The sequence below is a fragment of the Larus michahellis genome, chromosome 9, assembly GCF_964199755.1.
Source record: "Larus michahellis chromosome 9, bLarMic1.1, whole genome shotgun sequence".
Classification (NCBI taxonomy): domain Eukaryota; kingdom Metazoa; phylum Chordata; class Aves; order Charadriiformes; family Laridae; genus Larus; species Larus michahellis.
In genome coordinates, this window is record NC_133904.1 from 9,923,106 (window position 1) to 9,944,603 (window position 21,498).

The following is a 21,498-nucleotide window of genomic DNA, read 5'->3' on the forward strand; positions in this document are numbered from 1 at the left end:
AAGAGGATGGGACCAGGCTCTTTTCAGTGGTGCCCAGAGACAGGACAAGAGGTAACGGGCACAAACTGGAACACGGGAAGTTCTGTCTGAACATAAGGAGGAACTTCTTTGAGGGTGATGGAGCACTGGAACAGGCTGCCCAGAGAGGTGGTGGAATCTCCTCTGGAGACATTCAAAACCTGCCTGGATGCATTCCTGTCCAACCTGCTCTAGATGAACCTGCTTTGGCAGGGGGTTGGACTAGATGATCTCCAAAGGTCCCTTCCAACCCTACCATTCTGTAGAGTTAGAACTTGTGTTAGTAACACAACGTTGCACATAAATACGTCGAGTTGTCTTTTACCCACCACCTTTTGCATTCTACTCTCTGGGTCGAGGAACGTGCTAGAGACACAGTACCACAACTACTGATTCATGGGTTCTGCCATATGCCCCAAATGATTTGCTAATTTATTCAATAGATTATTTGGAATATGGATTAGCAGCCTGATTATCTAAGGAAATGAGGCTTCCGCCATTGCACTGTGTCTGGAAGTTTTCTGTGGTATCTCTTGAAACCCCTGACCAATTTCAGACAAATCTAAGAGATACCAAGGCCTCTACAGCTTTGATGGCTGGCCTGGACAGCACACTTGGTGCCAGGAGTGCGGTGCTGTGGATGCTGTCAGCTGAGGAGCAGCTCTATTCGCACTTCCCCACGACTACTTGAGCAATCCTCTGGGAGAGAGACTCAAGGCCACCGGGCAGTGCCCGGGGAACAGCCTGCCAGCCTGGCCTGACGAGGCAAGCTACCCCTGACGGCCATGCCACGCTCTAAGGGATGAACAGCAAAAGGCCCTTCCCTCAGGGTGACCCGAGCGGGGAGGCTGGGGAACGGCGCCAGAGCATCCCGAAGGCGGCGGGAGGTCGGAGGGGGCCGCCCGGAGGAGGGCACCGACCCCCGAGAGGCCGCCGCCTCCCCACGGGCGGCGCGAAATGGCCCCAGCCGCCCCCGCCCGCCCCTCAGCCGCGGCCCCCGGCCCCCCGCGCATGCGCAGGAGTGGTCGGCGGGGGGGAGGGGGCGCGAGCGCTCCTGCGGCACGTGACGGGGGAGGCGAGGGTGGGGGCGGGTCTGCCTTAAAGGGCCAGGCGGCGCTCCGCGTGCGGGCCGTCGCTTCCCGCTTCGGTGTTACGGGCTCCCGCCCCGCCCCTCCCCGCGCACCTGCCCGCCGTCCCGGCGCGGGGCCTAGGGGGCGGCCGCGAGTCGCGGCGCTGCGGGCAGGGCCGGGCTGGGTACGGCACCTGCGACGGGCGGGCGGGCAGCCCCGCTCCGCGCCCGTAACCCGGAAGCGGTGCGGCTGTGAGGAGGGGAGAGCGCCGGGACATGGCTGCTGCCCGCTCCTGCCTGCGCGCCGCAGCCGGCGTGGCCCTGCCCGCCGCGACGCGCGGCTGAGCCGCGACCTTGCCTTCCCCTTCCTCCTCCTCCTTCTCCTCCCGCCGCCGCTCGGACGCTGCCTGGGCCGGTAGCGCTGAGGGAGGGGGTCCCTTGCTGCCTTGCGGGGGCCGCGGGGCCGGTAGCTGGGTGGAGGCGGGAAGGCGCCGGGGGCCGCTGGGGGTGCCGTGAGGGGGGGGAGGGAAGGAAGGGCCCTGGCCTGCTGCGGCTGCATGAGCCCTGCTGGGGGGGGCGGCTGCGGGGCGGGGGGCGTCCGCTTCCAGGTCTGGAGCGCTGCGTCGAGCCCTAGGGTCTGGGGATTCATTTTGTAAACGCGCACATGTACGTGTGGCGTGTTTTCTTTGAGGGGACGGTGCTTTAGGGGGTTGCGTTTACCGTCGCATTAGTTGTGGGATTATTTTGCTTCTTAAGGGCTGGTTGGACTTCATTTATATTTTGTGGGGTCGATCTTTTTGTTGTTCTTTTTTGTTGTTATTCTCTTTTTTTTATAAGCACATCTTCAGGCTTTGAAGAGCTGCACTGTTCTTGCTGAACTGCAGTTCCTCCCAGGCTGCCGTTGTTTGCTTTCCGGGAGGGCAGCTGGCGGCCTTGCAGGAAGGTGCTGCAGGTTTGCGCTGGAGGAGGGCCCCGGCTCGGCGTGGTTTCACTCCTTTCCAGCCTAGGTTAGTTTTTCTCCGGCGTCTCTGATGCCAGAACAAGGCCCCAGAATGAACGGTTTCTCTCTGGGCGAGCTCTGCTGGCTCTTCTGCTGCCCGCCTTGCCCCAGCCGCATCGCTGCCAAGCTGGCCTTCCTGCCCCCGGAGCCCACCTACACCGTGCTGCAGCCCGAGCAGCAGCAGCAGGAGGCCGGGGCGGCCGCCGGGGCAGGGACCCCCACGGGATCGGGCACCTGCAGCCTGCACTTGAGTGAGCGGGCGGACTGGCAGTATTCCCAGCGGGAACTGGATGCCGTGGAAGTGTTCTTCTCCCGCACGGCTCGGGATAACAGGCTGGGCTGCATGTTTGTACGTTGTGCCCCCACCGGCCGGTACACGCTGCTCTTCTCGCATGGTAATGCTGTGGACCTGGGCCAGATGTGCAGCTTCTATATTGGCCTTGGCTCCCGCATCAACTGCAACGTCTTCTCTTATGACTACTCTGGCTACGGGGTGAGCACCGGCAAGCCCTCTGAGAAAAACCTGTACGCAGACATTGATGCAGCCTGGCAGGCCCTCAGGACAAGGTAAATGGATATTGGGGACAAGTTATTTCTGTATCTGCGTTTAAGCCTAATAAGTCCAGTGTCTGCACAACTAACCTGCTGAGAGGTGGAGGGGAAGGGTTTGTAGATGGTTTCAGTTATTTCGATGACCTCACCAGATGTTCCATCAACAGCTACAATGTGATTTGCTGGATGGCCTTCATCCTTGGCTTTTTCTAGGTTTAGGGGTTCAGTCAGCTGTACCATTGCACGTCTCCATCTTGAGCAGGATGTAGTGCACTGGTTGCGGTTTGAGTTTGCAGGATGGAAAAAAAACCCTTTTATTCAAGACTTGCCTACTACTGTCTACGCTTAGAGGTAACCCAGTTGAGCCAAAACTTTGACTGAATTTGGTGGTAGCCTAGGATAGTGCTTACCGAGAGGCTGCTGGTGGCCTGTGATGCATCTGGGGTTTCACGCAAGCTTGTACGACATAGACGGCTTTCTCTTTTGGCAACCCAATGACTGTTATCAAATTGGGTAGGGTAGCAGGGTGGAAGGAAGAAGTGTTGACAGGTGGAAGTAGAGCTGGGGCTTCTGCCAGGAGGAGATGCTGAAGTAGGTGGCATCCAAAGGGATGGAGCAGCAATGAGAAGGCTCTGCCAAGGCAGGATGGCATTAGGAACAGGGAGCCCTTGGCTTCTAGGAAATCCTGAACTGCTGCCTCTGGCTCCTTGCTACAGCTGATTTACACCCCAGGCCTCTGTTGCTTCTTTCGTCCACAGAAACAATGAGCTCCTTTTGCTGTTGCATAAGTGGTTCTTAAAGTAGGACCTCACAGAACATATCCTGGAAGAGAGAGCTTTAAAAAGCTTAAATTATTGCAATGGGGCAAGAGAAAAGAATGATGAATGCTTTCTGTTCTTGGCTCTGGGGTTGTGTAGATGAACTTGGCTAATGTGAAATGGGTATTTAATGTCTATTTTAGCGATACGTGCCGGCTTCAAAAATAGTGACAGGAGTTGTTACTAATTTGGATAATTGGCTTTTCAAGGATCTGGGGATTGGTCAGTCGTGGAGTCCAAACGGCTTTTGACATCGGTCTGCTCAAGTCAACTTAAGAGCAAGGGGGAGAAAGGTGTAGTGGGAAGTTACTGTTTCATAGCATGTGTTCTGTCTGTTTGGTGAGCGAGCCAGATTCTGCGTTCATTTTCCAGGACACTCAAACCACAAAAATAAAACCAAACAAAAAAAACCCCACCACAACACAAATTTTGCTTGAATATAAATAATATGGTTTTATGTAAAGAAGTAATTTTTATATGGTGCATGCAGAAAAAAATATTAAATGCAGCTATTATGCATGTGGATGATGTAAATAAGGTTTAAGGGAGGAAAAGTGCTATGTCTAAGCTAAGCATAGTTAATATTTGTCCTTCAGTTGCTGTGTTTTCTGTTTCACTTAATGTTTAGTTGATGATATTTTTTCATGAAAGCTTTGTAGACCTCTGAAAAAGTGCTTTCACATCTGCCTGGAAGTTCTCCTGTCTTGGCAGGCATGGAGTATGTGTTTAAGATCTACAAAGATCCAGAAGCAAGTGGTTCTTTCACTTAAATGTTTTGAGAAGCCTGACCCAGTGATGCCAACAGGTGCCCAGCTTGCTCTGAGAAAATTGGGCTGTTAAATTGTGACTGGAGGAAATTTATAGTTTTATAGTAGAGTCCTTTCTGTGGTTTATACAAGATCTAGGTTCCGCTTCCCTCCTTAAATTGAGGGGATGAAATTTGCCAACTCTTCCTTTGCCATGTTTGTAACCCCCACCTTGTAGTGCTACCTTGGGAGTACTTGGTAGAGTAGTTGTGTTATCATTGGTTAGATTTTCAGGAGCCAAAGGAAATACTACAGTATTCTGGGTGCGCGGCAAAGAAATTGGTTACTGTAAAATGTAAGCTTAAAACAAAAAAAATATTAATCAATTCTGTGTATTAACAGATGACTGTCTTCATAACAGGTATGAGCCAAAACAATAGCCTTTGTGGTGATGAATTCTCTAAGCAGTAGCGTGAACTTTACGAGACTAATAATTTCTTAGCCCTTTTTAATAAGTCCAAGTGGCTCACAATTAAGTGAAATGTTCTGCTGTAAAAATACAAGTCTGCCTCCTGAGGTAAAGTGTCATATTATGCCATTTCTGCTGCAGTAGTTCATTGGTAGCTTCCAAGAGTTTGTGTATGCTTTCATTCTTAATGCGAATTCCTAACACTTGGCCTATAGTCGTAGGGTGGTGAACTGTAATGCAGAGTTAAAAGGGCAGTCTTAAAATAGGAGAGGTTTACTATGCCATCGAAAGCATTTAGTCATCTGTGCTAAGTTCTGTGGGAAGCTGTTGCTCTTCTGAATCCACCAGACGTTCCACCTGGCAGCAGAAAGGAATCATTAAAATGTTGGAAGTCTAAGATTCTTTCTTTCTTTCTTTCTTTTTCTTTCTTTCTTTCTTTCTTTGTGCCTGTGAAGTACCAATGACACTTGTCAAAGGGTAATTTATCACTGTATTTTGGAAGTTGCTCGAAGTAAGGTGGGAATTAATCCTACACCTGGACAAAACAGGTTGCCTGTTTTAGAATTTTAGAAATGATGGTTGGCTGACTGGTTGCAAACTTGGCTGCAGATTTTGACTGTGTTTTTTTTCAAGGTACTGAAATGAGGATCTTGCTATCACATACACATTTAGGTGTCTAACCTTACATAACAAATGATTATAAAACAATCTTGTAAACAGTAGGTGAAAAATCATTGAGTTTTTTTGTTCGGTATCAATTATCAGCCTGTCTTTGGAGAATCGGTGTCAACTCTTCTCCGTTCTTTTAGTCTTTGTAAAGAGTAACTTATTTTCCTTAATTTTAATCAAATGAGTATCTCTCCTCATGAATAAAATATACTCTTAAATTATAATTTTACTAATTATTAAGTTTGAATGCTAACTGTCTTTCAGCCCAGGTAAAGATGTTGACATATTTTATTCCCTTGAAATGAGTTTTTATAGGTGTTCTTTCAGAGGTCTGACTGTAGCATTGGTTACTCTAGCTCCAATATCAAGTATTACTCAGTAATTAATTTGGGCTTTTATATATATTTATTTCCACTTGATTAACAAATTTCCATCTGGTATCTAAATGTTACTCAAAAAGAATCTTCTGTTTCATTGCTTCAGACGACATTTTTTTTGAGTGTTTTATTTTCGGCAGGTTGGTCTGTTTCTGTTCTGTTTGTTCCAAAACCAGATTGAAGAGAAGCTCTGTTGGACTCTGTCTTCTCACGTGGTCCATATGGTTTTAAGTTGCTGCTTTTTATTGAGATGTGATTAACTCTTATCCTAATATCTGATGGAATTAGTACAACATCTGCACAGAATGACTTGATTGTCGTCCTCCTCCCCCCCGCTTTCCTGAATTCCATATGGAAAGGTTGAACTTTCTAACACTTTTACATTAAGACAATGTACAACACTTAAAAACAGGATACACGCTTAGGGTTTGGGTACAGTGCTTAAGCACAAAACCATGACTGCGTGTTGATTGCATGCTATTTGTATTAAAATCAATTTATTTGTTCTCGAAAAATTTGGAGAGGATTTGTGAAATGTTTTAAAATCCCAGTCAAATGAAAGAAGACACTGCTTTCCCGCTCTCTCTGCTCCTCTAGTAGAGTATCAAAGAGGGGACCCTATTACTTCATCTTTTGGATATTGAAACGAGGTGAAGGAAATGTACTTAATAAATAGCTTAGAAGAGCTGTTGTTGCATTTAACAAAATATAGCTTGTTTTTTCATGGTGCACAATATAAACTAGTGTATTCTGTTTCTGTTTAAGCTTTTGATAAATGACAGATGTTATTTTAATGTTTAAAACATTCATTCTCAAAACACATACATTGGAATTTGTCTTGCAGTCCATAGGACAGCATTGGTTCACTTCCATTTTTCATTGAGCTTCTCAGTCAATATGGCATGATGAGAGGAATTGAATTGTGAAATGATGTAGTAAAATGCAAGGATTTTTGTTCAATGGATAGCAGAGAGTTCAGAATGTTTAAACAGTTTCTTAAAGTTTTTCCTCAAATTTAATGTTAAAAACAAAAAACCCAAACTTTTTATTATATTGGAATTTTATTATTTGTGGTGCTGATTTTAAGTCTCCTCTTATTGCTGTTTCCTTTGCAGGAGTTGATGGGAAAGTGTTACAGTTTTCATTTGAGAAAAATTAGGAAACAGACCTCACTGGATTAGACCAGAGTGATAACTAATGTGCTGAGGTTGTGTCAGTTTAGTTTGTCTCCATTCTGATCTGCTGAAGCGGTTACAGCTTTCTAGGTGAATGATAGCTCCAGGGGGTTTTACCTTGATTTATCAAAATAGTCAATTTCTACTTTAATTTCCTCTGCAACAGAATCTTCTTTCACTAGCACTGTGTTTTCTAATCCGAGTTCTTTAGATTGACTATTTAGAGGTTTTGGTAACAAGTTACCAACTAAGTTCCTGTCGTGGCCAAAGGCACTGCCTGGCAGAGGCACTGCTGTCCTGCAGTAACAGCATTCCCCTTGTGCACGGGGCATCACTTGGGAGATTTTTCTTGTCGTTGACTTTGATAGGGTATTTCCCACTCCCACTTTTTTTAATGAAGTCGATACGGTGTCTGCAAAGGATTGTTTAAAGAGACTGTTCTCTAAAACTGAACTTTCTCTACCTGCCATGGTCAGTACTTAAAAAAAAAAAAAAAAAAAAAAAAAAAAAAACCGCATACAACTTTGCTCAAAAATAGCAACGTACAGAATAGTCTCCTGTTGTTGTCTATGCAATCAGCAGAGATTAATTCAGATGATCAGCGTCCTAGGGACAAATACCAACAACTGTTTAAAACAGGTGCTCTGATGTTCAAAGTTATTCAAGATGTTTACTGAGCTTTGGTGTCCTATTTCATAGCATAGTCACCGAAGTAAAAGTAGTTTTGTTAAATATTTCCCTATTTCTGTCAGGACTGCCAGATCAAAGCCTGTTTTTTAAAAAAAAAAAAAGATATTTTTTTCTCTTGTCAAGAAGATTTTGCAACGGATGTTATTTGGGAGGAAAAATAAGCTGCGAAAGAGCCTTTGGCTAACAATACTTGTTGTCCTGGGTGTAGATAGTCCTGAAATTCAGCTGCCTGAACCGGAGATGGTGGTTTACCCTGCCGTATAGAGGTTGTAGGACCTGGTTCTCAACATCCTCAGAGCATTGAACACAAATGTTTCTAGAGAACCATGTTGTTAAATCCTACAAGCTGAAGTAACTAAAGGTTTCTGGCTGCTTTCAGCGCTGCTAAATTGCGTGAATTGTATGAGACAGGGAAAGGCAAGGTTTTTCCTACCTCACTCTGGGTGGAGAAGTGTGTGTTGCCTCTTGAGACTCAGCCGATGGTTGTGACAGGGTGGCTGTTTGACCTGTCCGTGTTGCTGGTCGCTTAGATTTGTTCGGTTTGTTCCTAACAGCAGAGCATGAGCTGGACTGCGTAAACCTCAGTGGTTTTGCTCTGAAGCTAGGGTCAATCTCCAGTCCATCGCAACCTCAAAAACAAAAAAATCCCTACAAAATTCAACCTTTATACTCTGTTATTTTGCTGTTTTGGAGAGTTTCTAAGTGCTGAGTGAAGTTTATTACTTGTGAACATAAGTAAAAAGAACAAAGAGAAAAAATCCCAGACAATTAGCAATGCTATCCAGGACTTTAGGTACCTGTGAGTATAGGTGGAGAACATTTCAAGCTACAGAAGTGAGTTATCTGCCAGAAACTGGCTTTGTGGGGAAAACTGATGCTTCTTGAGCAAAAGGGTACTTATATTTCCATATCGAATGAAGAAAACAGGTTCGGTTTGGTTTTTTTGGATTTTTTTTTGGCCCTATGATGCTTCCCAATGTGGAGTTAGACTAGTACAAAGCAGTGCCAAGCAATTAGCTGTTTGGAGCCTAACTTTTGTAGCTTATGTCTGAATTTCATATTTTGTTTTAATATATTTGCCTGGTTGAGAGGGCAATGTGATTATAGTAACTGTTAAACCGTGCCCTCAAAACACTTTTAAGCAAAATATCAATAAAATTATTTCCTCAGTTGCATTCTCTGTTTGCTTCTCAAAATTATGTAGCACTAATAAATGAAATGAACAAATAGCATAGCTTTTTTTTTTCCCCTAAAGCCAGTAATAAATTTAATGAATAACTAACAGTCTCTTCTGCCCTTCCTCACAAATATATATCAATTTCAAGGCTGCATTGGCATCAGTTGAAGTTAGTCAAATGATTCTATAAAATAAGCTGCGAATATGTTGTACCTAACTAACGTGCTTGTGCACATAGAGGCTTGCTTTTGGCAATTAGCCCCTAAACAGGGGCAGAAATATTTCCCTGTTGATTAGGAGATAGTTTCAGTTGCCACTGCGCTTGAGACATTGCAGGCACTTATCTGTGTGCAAGACAAGCGGTTCCTCGTGTTTTCTTGAGTCTAGGAAAGGCAGATCTTTACAATTTTTTGAACACTGGTGGCTCTTAAGTGTCTCTTCATGTTAATTTGAGTATATGTTGACTGTTTATATTGATCTCAAATAGAAATACGTAAGGATTGGGTTTTGTCTAACTCTAAAACCTTGGGTTTGTATGGGCTTGGTTTGTATATTATTGTATACAATAGGTGGACAAACTTTTGTTATCTGTGAGTTGGGGGATAGTAGTTAACTGAGCTCACTAGAGACTAGTACTTGTGAACCGAGTAGGCAGTTTCAGTGACCCATTTGCTACTAATTCATCTTGACTGTCCTGCTTTCCAGTTTTTAGACAAATGACTTAGGCTGAGCATGCAAGACCAGTGTTATATCTGATGATGAAGCTGAATTTCATTCCCACTCTCAATCTGAGCGTGTTGTTGGTGTGGGTTTTTTAATTTGTCAGGTTTTGTGAGCTATGGAAGTATGTGATTGTAAACCCAGAAAGCCATATGAACACAGGAATAAAAGTGCTTTTAATAGGAGGCTAGGAATGTAGAATGGGATGAATAGTGCATAGTGTCAGCTTAAGGACTGAGGAACATCTTTGCATTCTTTATTCCAAAGGCTAATTTGAGAAAAATGGGTTATTGTGGCATGTTTGCACATGAGGCTGTGCCACCTGCAAACAATCTCAGAAAGGTGCAAATGTAGGCCAGTTGTATAATGGCAGTGTTATACTCGCATTATCTATATCCCTATCTTTATTCTATATTTTTTTAACCACTTTGTTAGTTTCACAGAACAAAGCTTTTCCTATTGACGTTAAACACTGTGGTTGGATTTGCTGACCATGAGACCAACCAATACAAAGGCACAGAATTGTGCTAAACAGTAGGATCTGGCTCAGTGCCCACCTTCCCACTCTTTGTTTCATGTCTCCTGATGAGCACATTCATGTCTCTGGGAAAAATCCTGAAATCACAAAGTAAATCTGTAACATCTCAACTTTCAAAAAGGGGAATTCCACGTGGGTTCATAAACGAAGAATGATGTTGATGTGGAAAATGAGGTTTTAAGTTAGCACACTTGCCTCAAAGCCCAGAGGGAAGCATTTAAATTATAGATAATCTCAAAGTAAAGTGTTGCCTCTGTTTTTTTGGGTTTTTTTAATCAAAAATTTGTTAGAAGATCTTCATGTATGCTTTCCTGACAGTAATATTACTTACGGTAGAGTCTCTTGAAATCCTTTCTAGGTACACCTTTCAATATGAAAATGCTTTTTTTCAACTGTTAATTTGAAATTAATTGTTGGTTTAGACAGTTTGGGGTATGCTTTTAGGAAGACCTGTGTTACCACACCTGATTAAAAAATCCTCCTTACATACAAAAATGTTACTTTAAGAACTTTGAATCTTGTGGGCCTTGTTTATAAGCCAAGGCATGTTGCTGAAGCAAGCTGCATACATCAGTGTCTGGCAAATAACCCTTCTCAAGGAATGTGGTGTCAGATTTTTTTTTTTTTTTTTTACAGGATGCTGCCAAATTTCTTAAGATCCTGGTATGTTAGACCAGTTAAGTTTAACTTTTTGACATGGCATGGCCACTTCTTTTTGTGTGCAGCAAATGAACAACTCTGGAATAACGGATAATGGGATCCAACAAGTCTGAAAATTCTGAGACCAACTTCAACATGTTTCTCGGGAAAGCACCCTTTAAATAGTATGGTTTGAAATGTTTTTCTTGTGATAACATTGTTTAGAAAGGGGTTTGCTCTGATTATAGGATCTTTCTGGACGTCCCTCCTCTCTGCTGGCTTTTAGTTAGCTTTGCTTTGGATGTTCTCATAGAACTTGAAAAATGGTGTTCAATATCAGCAAAGAAGCAAAAGCAGCTATATACTTTTTCCAGTGTACAGATAAACTGAGATAAGGTTCAGATTATTTCATCATTATACCATCCATCTTAGTGGCTATTTATAGTAAATTAAACAAGGGAATTTATCCTAACTATTACACCATACAGTAAGTTGCAAGCCTTAATAATATACAAAATAAAAGAAAAGCCAACAGTAATACAGGGGGTAGACTTCTGTTAAGCTTTTTGCAACCAAAATGGTGTATGGAACCATTTACGCCTTAAAGGAAATTTTGAGTAGTTAACTTGTCCCCTTAAGCATTGGACTGGTTTGTTTGTACAGATCTTAATCTCTGTCCCGTCTCTGTGTAGTCTTCCCCAACATCTGATGAATTTATTTAAGCGGGATGTTGGCTGTACGACAGTCTGGAAGTGGCACCTTTCAAGAAAGTTTTTGAAGCATGTTCTCTGGGGCAAATTTACAAAAAAAAATTTCTCCAGTGTTCTGTTTGTTCTTTACAGATCCATTTCTCACAAAAGTGTGTGTATGTTTTATGTTTTGGGGTGTTGTTTTCTTTTTTTTTCTTTTTTTAAATTGAAGTAGCTAATTTGGTATAATATTTATTTTGGAGGTGTTCCCTGGACAATTCTTACCTTGAGGCAGCTGGTCAAGAGCCAGTCAGCTTCCTCATTCCCTGAAGACTGGAATGTACCTTGACTTGCATTTTAAGTCGTATTACACATTTTCTTCATAGTATTTTTTTGTTGTTCCCTGCTGTAAAAAGCTTGTATATTTTTCTAGTAAAGCATAGTTTTTAATGTGTCTTAATAATATTACAGAAAAAGTTAGTGTTTCAGTCTTGGTATGAGCATCTTATCAAGTTTAACCAAGTGTAGAAGTATCAGAGTTGTAGGAAGAGGTGGGGTAGTGTTTCAGCTACAGTTTTGCTGGTTTTATGCATACTAGTTCATGAACGTGTAACCTTTGCCTCAGACTGGTTAATAATTACACTGTGACTTAGCATACGTTGCAGGCATCTCTTCCTGATGCAAGAAGCAGCCTTTCAGGAGTCAGTACAGTAGTTGAAGATATGAAGTGGTGTTTTAACCTGAAGCCTGCCCAGCATGGCTAAAAGCTTTTGACTTTTGCTGAATCTCTGACAGCTGCCAAACTTCTGTTTCTCAGAAGGGCAGAAACCCTCTGCCCCCTCCTCTGAGCTCTTGCTAATTACCCACGTAGTGTCATGTTCACTTCTAAAGCCCCCTATGCGTAAAACCAGTACAAGTAGTTCTTTATCCTGTTTTTGACATCTGTACTAAAAATCAATCTGATCATGCAGAAACTACTATCTGTGAAGGAATGCAGGCACAAATATAGCTGTCTTTTAAAAGAAGAAATGATTGTAATTTGTATTTGATTTAACAAAGAACGAAGATGACAATGTTCTTGAATATAACTTGGATCCAAACTCTTCATGTAAAAGATAAGATTGTCATAAATTCTCAATGTTCACCCAGTTTTGTAGAGGGTGAGAGATTGGAAAGTCTCCTTGGTTTGAGTTTTTTTCTATCCTTTATTACTCTGCTGAGACTAAGCAAGCTGGTGCCAAATATACCACCCTTCCAAATTGGACGCCTTTCTGTCAAAGCTCATCTAAGATCTGTAGACAGCTTTGTGTAGAACATTGAACAGACTATTGATCTAAATGAGATCTGGCACCTTCCAATTATTTAAGGAAATTTCCCGATCCATCCAAAAGTCCACTTAGTAACGCTCATAATGAGGAACATTAAACGTGAGGATCTTGGATGTTTCTTACCTGGATGTAGTTCTAAACTTGTCACATTTCAGCAGCAGGCGAAACGGAACCAAATATCGTCTCTTCGGTTGGACATTCAGAACAAGTTTCTATTTTTCTTTTTTATTATGAAATGGGTGTTAATTTGGAATAAACTGGGATTTTGAGAAGGAAAGGAGGAACTCAATTTAGCAAGCATTGTTTGTCCTTGGTTACTCTTTTCTTCTGCGATTTCCAGTGCTTCTGGGCAATAGTCTAATGTGAACTGTGTTCTTTCCTGCTCTTCCTTGTAAAACTGATCAGACTTTCTCTTTAAATATTTTTAAAAAGTTCTCATTAAATATTTCTATTTTGCCTCTGTTTTGGAAGCTTTGTGGTACTAGGAGAAAGGGAAACACTGTAGCCAAAACGTTACTATCCACATTGGCATTTGGCCATAATGTAGACATTAATACACCTAGTCTTCCAAGCACTGCACTGTTATCTGTTATTTCAGAAATAGAAACTCCAACATCACAAGACTTCTTTATGCTGTGCTGGTTTATTGGTAGGCTGTTAAGTGCCGGTGTGGCATGTACTGGAATTGCAAACATTTTTTCCTGCATAACCAGTTGTTCTCTAGTCATACTGCAATCAAGTGAAGAGCCTGCTTGCTTTACAAGGACTGCATCACAAATAGAGGCAAATAGAACACTGAATAACGTCATAGGAAGCTGTTTTGCTTTTCCCTTTTATTTTTATTTTTTAAATTTTCTAAGATTCATCTGCAGGTCAGTTTCTGCCTTTAACATCAGCTGAAATAATGCACTTAAGTGATGACATTAACAGTAGTCCTTGATCCACTGCTAGGCACTTCTGCTGCTTATGGAGTAGCTAACTGTTAATTGGTAAGCATCCTTTTTTGAGGGGAAAAAGTTGACTAGCATGAAATCTTTCCCCAAAAAGCCTACAAAAGCAATTGGCCCTGTTAACTAGGTATGTTGGCTAAAAACAAAGTATGCAAGAGTGATGTTTGACCATTATTAAAACCTCTTGATTTGCAGTCTGGGCAAAAATGTCTTTTACTCCATAGAAGCTCAGATCATGCCAAATAAGATAGCTGGATAAACTGAACGTATGACCTGGTTTTAGGATTGGATTTTCTGATGTGAGTTTAGAAAAGTTATGAGAAAGTTAGTACTTTTCTAAATGTGCAGAAATACTGTTCCCATTTCTTAGATTAGTGTCTGTTACTTTAAAATAGATAAAATCTACCGATACCTAATGTTTTGCATATAATTAAACACAAACATCTGTTTTGGTAATAAATTACTTTTTTTGTGCTATGTTGTCAAGTTCCTGGAGAGCGCAAAGCAGGTTTCATGAGTGCTCCAACTGAACAGAAGTGCGCAGGAAAAACTTTGACTCTGTGCTAAATTTTATTGTTCACAATTCTAAGTAGTATTTACTGGGAGAAGGGATTTAGCCCCTGGGTTTGTGATGATAAAGGCTTTGGCTAGGAAATTTGATTTTTAAGCTCTGAACTAGTTATCTGTGGTCTGCCGTTTTAGAACATCTGGTACTGTTAATCCTGGTGATTGCTATATATTTTTTTTAATCAGCTTTATATTGACTGTTACTGGAGCCTGAACATTCAGCATCCTAAAAGTTCATTAACGGAACATGCACAAGAGGAAAATGAAGTATAAAACAGTGCAGGTTTAAATATTGGCTTGCTAATGTATAGATTTTGTGGAACAACAGATCTTTAATCCTGGTAGAGTCAAGTCAGCCCGTCTTTGAGCGACAGGAATGGAAGCACTCGAGGATGCTTAGGAAGAAAGGAATTGATGAGTCTGATTTAAAAGTCAGAGTGCCAATATAAAAATGGCACAGAGAAAGAGAGAACTGTGGCGTTTTCTCGTTTCTGAAAAGATGCTGGAAAATTCTTTTCTAGTAATAGATTGCTTTCATGAAACTACTGTTGTCTTCCATTTGGCCGTTATCTCTCCTGGTATTTTTTAGAATATTTAACGAATCTAGCTGAAAATGGATAATGAGAGAAGGCAGGAGAGACTCATCAGGAGAGTAGTGCTTCTCTGTGAGGCTGTGAATTCACCACTACTTTGAAAGCAGACGCTTAAGTGCATATGGATTCACACTGCAATAAAGCTCAGTCTTTGGAGCAATTATAAAATTGGTGTGTGTTTTTCCTACTTATCTGGGAATGGGGGAAAAACAGAGGTTACAGTATCACTTATCCAAGTAGGATTTCTTCCTATTTATGATTCAGAAGATGTGTCAGTGCAGAGGAATCACCAATTGTTCTGTTTTTTAAATCAAAAAAAACCACTGCCTTTCTTCTTTAAATCTGTGGAAATGGTTAGAGTAACTCAAACATGAAATATTTCCAGAGAATTGAAGAGGACTATCCAAGCAGGATGTGTAGTCTTCTGGATAACATGGGCCATGACACTTCTTCGCTTGGCTTCTGCATAGAGCACATCAGTGTTTATGAGGTATTGCATATCTTTGAGAGGAGCCCAGTCGTATTTAATAACTTTGTTTGCCCTTCTGCAGTGCTTGAGCATATTAATATGAGTATATAAGGGAAGGAGAAAGCCTGCTGCCAGCTGAGTCATCTTCATATAATGCTAGCTGATAAAAAATTCATATACTGGAGACAGATGCAGTCATCTGCTGTTGGTCCTTTTTAGGAAATTGGACCAGTTCATTGGTACTAATGACTTTTGTATCAGGACCTCTTGGCCATTCTTGTCCTCCATCCTGCCTTTCTGACCTCTCGTCGCCTTTCTGTCGGAGACTCTCAGATCACTGCCAGGGCTATGTTGATGCTTCTGGATGGGAAGAAATGATGTATCCAGTTTGTCTGGCCTTATCCCCTCCAGCTCCCGTGTAATCCTCTTGGACTCTGGCTTTGGTGCTCTGTGGGAGAGACTGCGTTCAGATTTCCAGGGGTCTTGGAAGAACAGTGTGAAAATGGCTTTAACTTTGTCTGCTGTAATAGGATTTCGGATACAAGCACCTGCTGTTTGTTGAGACTGGTCAACTTTTTCTCTGTTCTCCTCTGTTAGTGTTATGAGCGTAATACTTGAATCTTTTTTTTTTAATCAGCTTGTTTTCTGGATATAGTTACGAATGTCTGTAGGTGATGTAAGGAAAATGCTGTATCAATGCCACGCATTTCACATTTAATGGCTTGTAAGCTGTATCAAAGAATCATAGCAAAACTAGTCATTTAATGCTGTTAATCTTTGAAAACATTAGGTTATGTGTAAAACCTGTAGATGAAATAGCTTTTACTTAGAGACTGAGGCTTAAATAAAATTACAATAAATAGGTGGAAGAGAATGCAAAAGAAAGGCAAGAATGGAAAAAAACCCGAAAAACAGCAAAACCAAACAAACCACAAAACAGAAATCCCACACACAAAAGAAAAAGTTAAATAGTTTCCTCTTAAGTCAGCGGTGGGAGGAGACCTGGGTAGTTCCAGGGCCGAGCCCTGTAGGTATCACAGATTTTTGAGTGGTCTGCTTTGAATTTTTTTTTTTCATCTAGCCTTCCTAATGTTTGTCTCCAAAGGATTAATTCCAACTTAGCAAACCATTTAATTCTTCTAGAGCATGTGGGCAACTGCCTTCAGCAGAATTTACATATACTTTTGTTTTAAGATTTTTCAGGTTGGCAATACCTTTTTTATTAAGTTATAGCGTCTAGAGCTAATCAGCTGTTTAAACCTAGAAGTGTGAAATTTTAGGTGAGCTTTGCAGTTTGACTACAATTCAGGGTTAGTCTTGTTTTCTTTATGTGCTTACACAGTGAGAACTGTATTTTCAGAAACTACAGCCTGTTACATTTAAAGAAAACTGAACTGGTTCCGTTTCTTTTTGTCTTGCCTGTTCTGGTTTGTGCGCTGCAGGAGTTATTCCCCGCTTTGGGAGCAGCTGAGCTGTACCTGGTGAAAGGGTGGAAATGCAGGAGGTGGGTGGAGCAGGCAGCAGCTCGGGTCAAAAGCCACCGCTTTCCTTCTCTGATAAGTAATCCCAGCTCCTCCGTCAGAGGCTGAAGCCTTGCGTAGCTCATGGCAATTAGTGCTGCGGTAGGATGGCCTTAAACTATTGGGTGGTGCCATAGTGTGTAGAGGTGAGGAAAATATATTGGAAAGAAGTTAATTTAGTTTTTGATGTGGAGTGCAGGGTAAGTGCAGTGCTCCAAGATAGAGGTGTCAGAGGCGCTCCAATAAGCAGATGGGAGTACTAAAAGAATAATATAGTGCTCCCGAACAAAAATGCTTTGAGAACTGTTGGAGAGCAGCAAGATCGCTTCCTCCGGGCTTGTAAACCCTCAATCGCCCAGTGCTGAGCCAAGGATGGTGAGGAGGGTTATGTGATGGGCTTGGGAGGTGAGCCAGAATGCACTGGCTCACTGTGAATTTTCAGCCTCAGGAGTAAGGCAAGGCTCTCCAGTTTGGAAATAACTGCAATCTGAGAAACAGCTATGAAAGCACAAAACTTGTGGGAATGCATAACCAGTGTTAATATTTGCACTCGGGTTTTTGACATTTCCTATGGAATCAGAGGACACTTTATTTCAAGCACAGTTTCTCTGTTAGTTGACACATACTTGTTTTACCCGAAGTCTTTATATAAAAAGATACTGTGTTTAGGTACGTGGATATCGTGAAATCTTTCTTGTTCTTCGTAACAACCCTTATGGGAGTACAATTTTAGGGAATAGTATTCTGGTTTTGAGCGCAGGATATGTAAAGTGAAAGTGCAGGCTTTTTGCAACAGTAAAAGATTGTGAAAGTTTTAATGTCTTGTTGTTAAATGCTATGAGGAGCGTGCTCATCTGTCTTAGCTCTGCTGCATTACAAAATACAGAGTACGATGGGTGCAGCTGAAATAAAAATACCACAGCAGGTTAGAGATGAGATACAAGCTGGGGGTGAAGGTAATGAATTCGTCACTCCAGAAGATACTACAAACTGAGCTTCTCTGTGAAAGCAACAGAATTTTATCTGCTGTCTCAGGTTATTTAAATGTACCTCAGAGACTGGCAATATAGATTTTGTATACTGGTTACAGTAAAGAATATATAATAGAATGTAGCTGACTGAGTTTTTTTTTAATTATTGATGCTGTGGTCAATCAAGACAGATCTTAGTCGCCAGTAAAGGTTTCCTGTCTTTGATAAATAAAGCTTAAGACTTTTGTATTCCACGTTTATTTGCTAAAGAGCATCTTAATTAAATGCAAAATACTTTGTTACAGTTAACTCCAGTGCTCTACTTTTAAAATAACTGGAGTGAGAGATTCATTTTAGTATGCCATCTACCTGTTGTGTCTTGGGACTAAATGGTGTAAATCAAGATTGCTCTAAGAAAGTGCTTTGAGAGAATCACAGCATGGCAGGGGTTGGAAGGGACCTCTGGAGATCATCTAGTCCAACCCCCTGCCAGAGCAGGGTCACCCAGAGCAGGTCACACAGGAACGCGTCCAGGGGGGTTCTGAATGTCTCCAGAGACGGAGACTCCACCACCTCTCTGGGCAGCCTGTGCCAGGGCTCTGCCACCCTCAAAGGAAAGAAGTTCCTCCTCATGTTTAGGTGGAACTTCCTATGTTCAAGTTTGTGCCTGTTACCTCTTGTCCTGTCCCTGGGCACCACTGAAAAGAGCCTGGCCCCATCCTCCGCCATCCGCCCAATCAGGATGAGGAGGCAGATGAAATATTCTATAAACGGCTGGGACAAGTCTCAAGATCGCGAGCTCTTGTCCTCGTGGGGGACTTCAATTTGCCGGACATCTGCTGGGAATACAATACAGCAGGGAGGGAACAGTCTAGAAGGTTCCTGGAATGTGCTGGGGATAACTTCCTGACACAGCTAGTGAGAGAGCCAACTAGGGAAGGTGCCCTGCTGGATCTGTTGTTTGTAAACAGGGAAGGTCTTGTGGGGAATGTGAAGGTTGGAGGCTGTCTTGGGAACAGTGACCATGAAATGATAGAGTTTTCAATTCTGCGAGAAGCAAGGAGAGGGGTCAGCAGAACTGCTACCTTGGACTTCCAGAGGGCGGACTTTGGGCTTTTCAGGAGCCTGGTTGACAAAGTCCCCTGGGAGGCAGTCCTCCAGGGCAAAGGAGCCCAGGAAGCCTGGATGATTTTCAAGAAGGAAGTCTTAAAGGCGCAGGAGCAGGCTGTCCCCATGTGCCAGAAGACAAGCCGTCAGGGAAAAAGGCCAGCCTGGCTAAACAGGGAGCTAGTGTTGCAACTTAGGGAAAAAAAGAGGATCTATGGCCTCTGGAAGGAAGGGCAGGCCACTCAAGACGACTACAAAGAGGTAGTTAAGCTATGTAGGGAAAAAATCAGGAGGGCCAAAGCCCAGCTGGAGCTAAACCTGGCTTCTGTTGTCAAGGACAACAAAAAAAGCTTCTATAAATATATTAGCAATAGGAAGAGGACTAAGGATTATCTCTGTCCTCTAGTAGATAGGGCTGGCAACATAGTGACCAAGGATGAGGAAAAGGCTGAGGTACTTAATGAAGTCTTTGCCTCAGTCTTCAGCAGTAGGACCAGTTGTTCCCTGAGCACCCAGACCCCTGAACTAGAAGACAGGGCTGGGGAGCAGAACGAAGCCCCTCTAATCCAAAGAGAAATGGTGAGGGACCTGCTTCAGCACCTGGAGGTGCACAAATCTATGGGGCTGGATGGGATCCACCCAAGGGTATTGAAAGAGCTGGCGGAGGTTCTCGCCAGGCCACTTGGTATCGTTTATGAGCAGTCCTGGACAACCGGGGAGGTCCCAGCTGACTGGAGGTTAGAAAATGTGACACCCATCCACAAGAAGGGCCGGAAGGAGGATCCGGGGAACTACAGGCCAGTCAGTCTGACCTCGGTGCCTGGGAAGGTCATGGAACAGATCCTCCTCAGTACCATTACACGGCACATGCAGGAGAACAGGGTGATCAGGCCCAGTCAGCATGGGTTTGTGAAGGGCAGGTCATGCCTATCAAACCTAATATCCTTCTATGATAAGGTGACCCACTTAGTGGATGAGGGAAAAGCTGTGGATGTTATCTACTTGGATTTTTGCAAAGCTTTTGACACTGTTTCCCACAGCATTCTCCTGGAGAAACTGGCTGCTCATGGCCTGGACAGGTGTACTCTTCGCTGGGTAAAAAACTGGCTGGATGGCCGTGCCCAGAGAGTGGTGGTAAATGGAGTTAAATCCAGTTGGTGTCCAGTCACAAGTGGTGTCCCCCAGGGTTCGGTGCTGGGGCCGGTTCTCTTTAATATCTTTATCAATGATCTGGATGAAGGGATCGAATGCACCCTCAGTAAGTTCGCAGATGACACTAAGCTGGGCGGGCGTGTTGATCTGCTTGAGGGTAGGTTGGCTCTGCAGAGGGATCTGGACAGGCTGGACCGATGGGCTGAGACCAATGGTATGAGGTTCAACAAGGCCAAATGCCGGGTCCTGCACTTGGGACACAACAACCCCATGCAGTGCTACAGGATTGGGGCAGAGTGGCTTGAAAGCAGCTCGACAGAAAAGGACTTGGGAGTGTTGGTTGACAGCCGGCTGAATATGAGCCAGCAGTGTGCCCAGGTGGCCAAGAAGGCCAACAGCATCCTAGCCTGTATCAGGAATAGTGTGGTGAGCCGGACTAGGGAAGTGATCATCCCCCTGTACTCGGCACTGGTGAGGCCCCACCTCGAGTACTGCGTTCAGTTTTGGGCCCCTCGCTACAAGAGGGACATTGAGGTGTTGGAGCGTGTCCAGAGAAGGGCTACAAAGCTGGTGAGGGGCCTGGAGGACAAACCTTATGAGGAACGACTGAGGGAGCTGGGGTTGTTTAGCCTGGAAAAGAGGAGGCTGAGGGGAGACCTTATCACCCTCTACAACTACCTGAAAGGAGGTTGTAGAGAGATGGGGGCTGACCTCTTCTCCCTGGTGACAAGTGATAGGACAAGGGGAAACGGGTTCAAGTTACGTCAGGGGAGGTTTAGATTAGATATTAGGAGACATTTTTTCACTGAAAGGGTTATTAAACATTGGAATAGGCTGCCCAGGGAGGTGGTGGATTCACCATCCCTGGAGGTGTTTAAAAAAAGGGTAGATGGGGCACTGAGGGACATGGTTTAGAAGTGGCTCTTGTCAGGGTAGGCTAAAGGTTGGACTCGATGATCTTAAAGGTCCCTTCCAACCTCAACAATTCTATGATTCTATGATTCTATTCCTGACACCCACCCTTTAAGTACTTATAAGTGTTGATAAGATCCCCCCCTCAGTCGTCTTTTTTCCAGAATAAAAAGACCCAAATCCCTCAGCATTTCTTCATGAGAGAGGTGTTCCAGTCCCCTAATCGTCAGAAGCAAGAAACTATGAAGAGTAGAGAGCACGTGTATGTCTTCAAAACCATAACCTTGTGACACAGTGCTGGCCTCAGAACTCTAGTTGATTTCTAAGGTTGCTAAAGCAAAGAAAGTTGGGGGGGTGGGAATTAGGTTTGAATGTACCCATGTGTTTAACTCCTGTTACTGCTACTAACTTCTTGTCTTTCAATTTACAGCGTGTTTGGATTGCTTTTGCCCCTGTGATTAGGGAAATAAAATAAACCCCCAACGTTTAGGGGGGTTTATTTAGGAATTCATTTAGGAAAGTGTTCCCTTCATCTCCTTGCATGAATGCGCACCGAATATTGGAGTGTAATTCACCTCTTGTC

The 21,498-nt window shown here is 43.2% G+C and overlaps 1 protein-coding gene across 1 annotated transcript in view; it reads left to right on the forward strand.

Annotated features, from left to right (window-relative positions):
- The first annotated feature begins 1,245 nt into the window (after positions 1-1,245).
- The window catches only part of ABHD17C (abhydrolase domain containing 17C, depalmitoylase), a 33,525-nt gene continuing 13,272 nt past the window's right edge, over positions 1,246-21,498 (forward strand). Inside the window, exons 1-2 of the mRNA XM_074600675.1 lie at positions 1,246-1,502; positions 1,925-2,654. Coding sequence (XP_074456776.1) covers positions 2,119-2,654 — 536 coding nt within the window. The 5' untranslated portion in view covers positions 1,246-1,502; positions 1,925-2,118. The remainder of the gene's footprint in view (positions 1,503-1,924; positions 2,655-21,498) is intronic.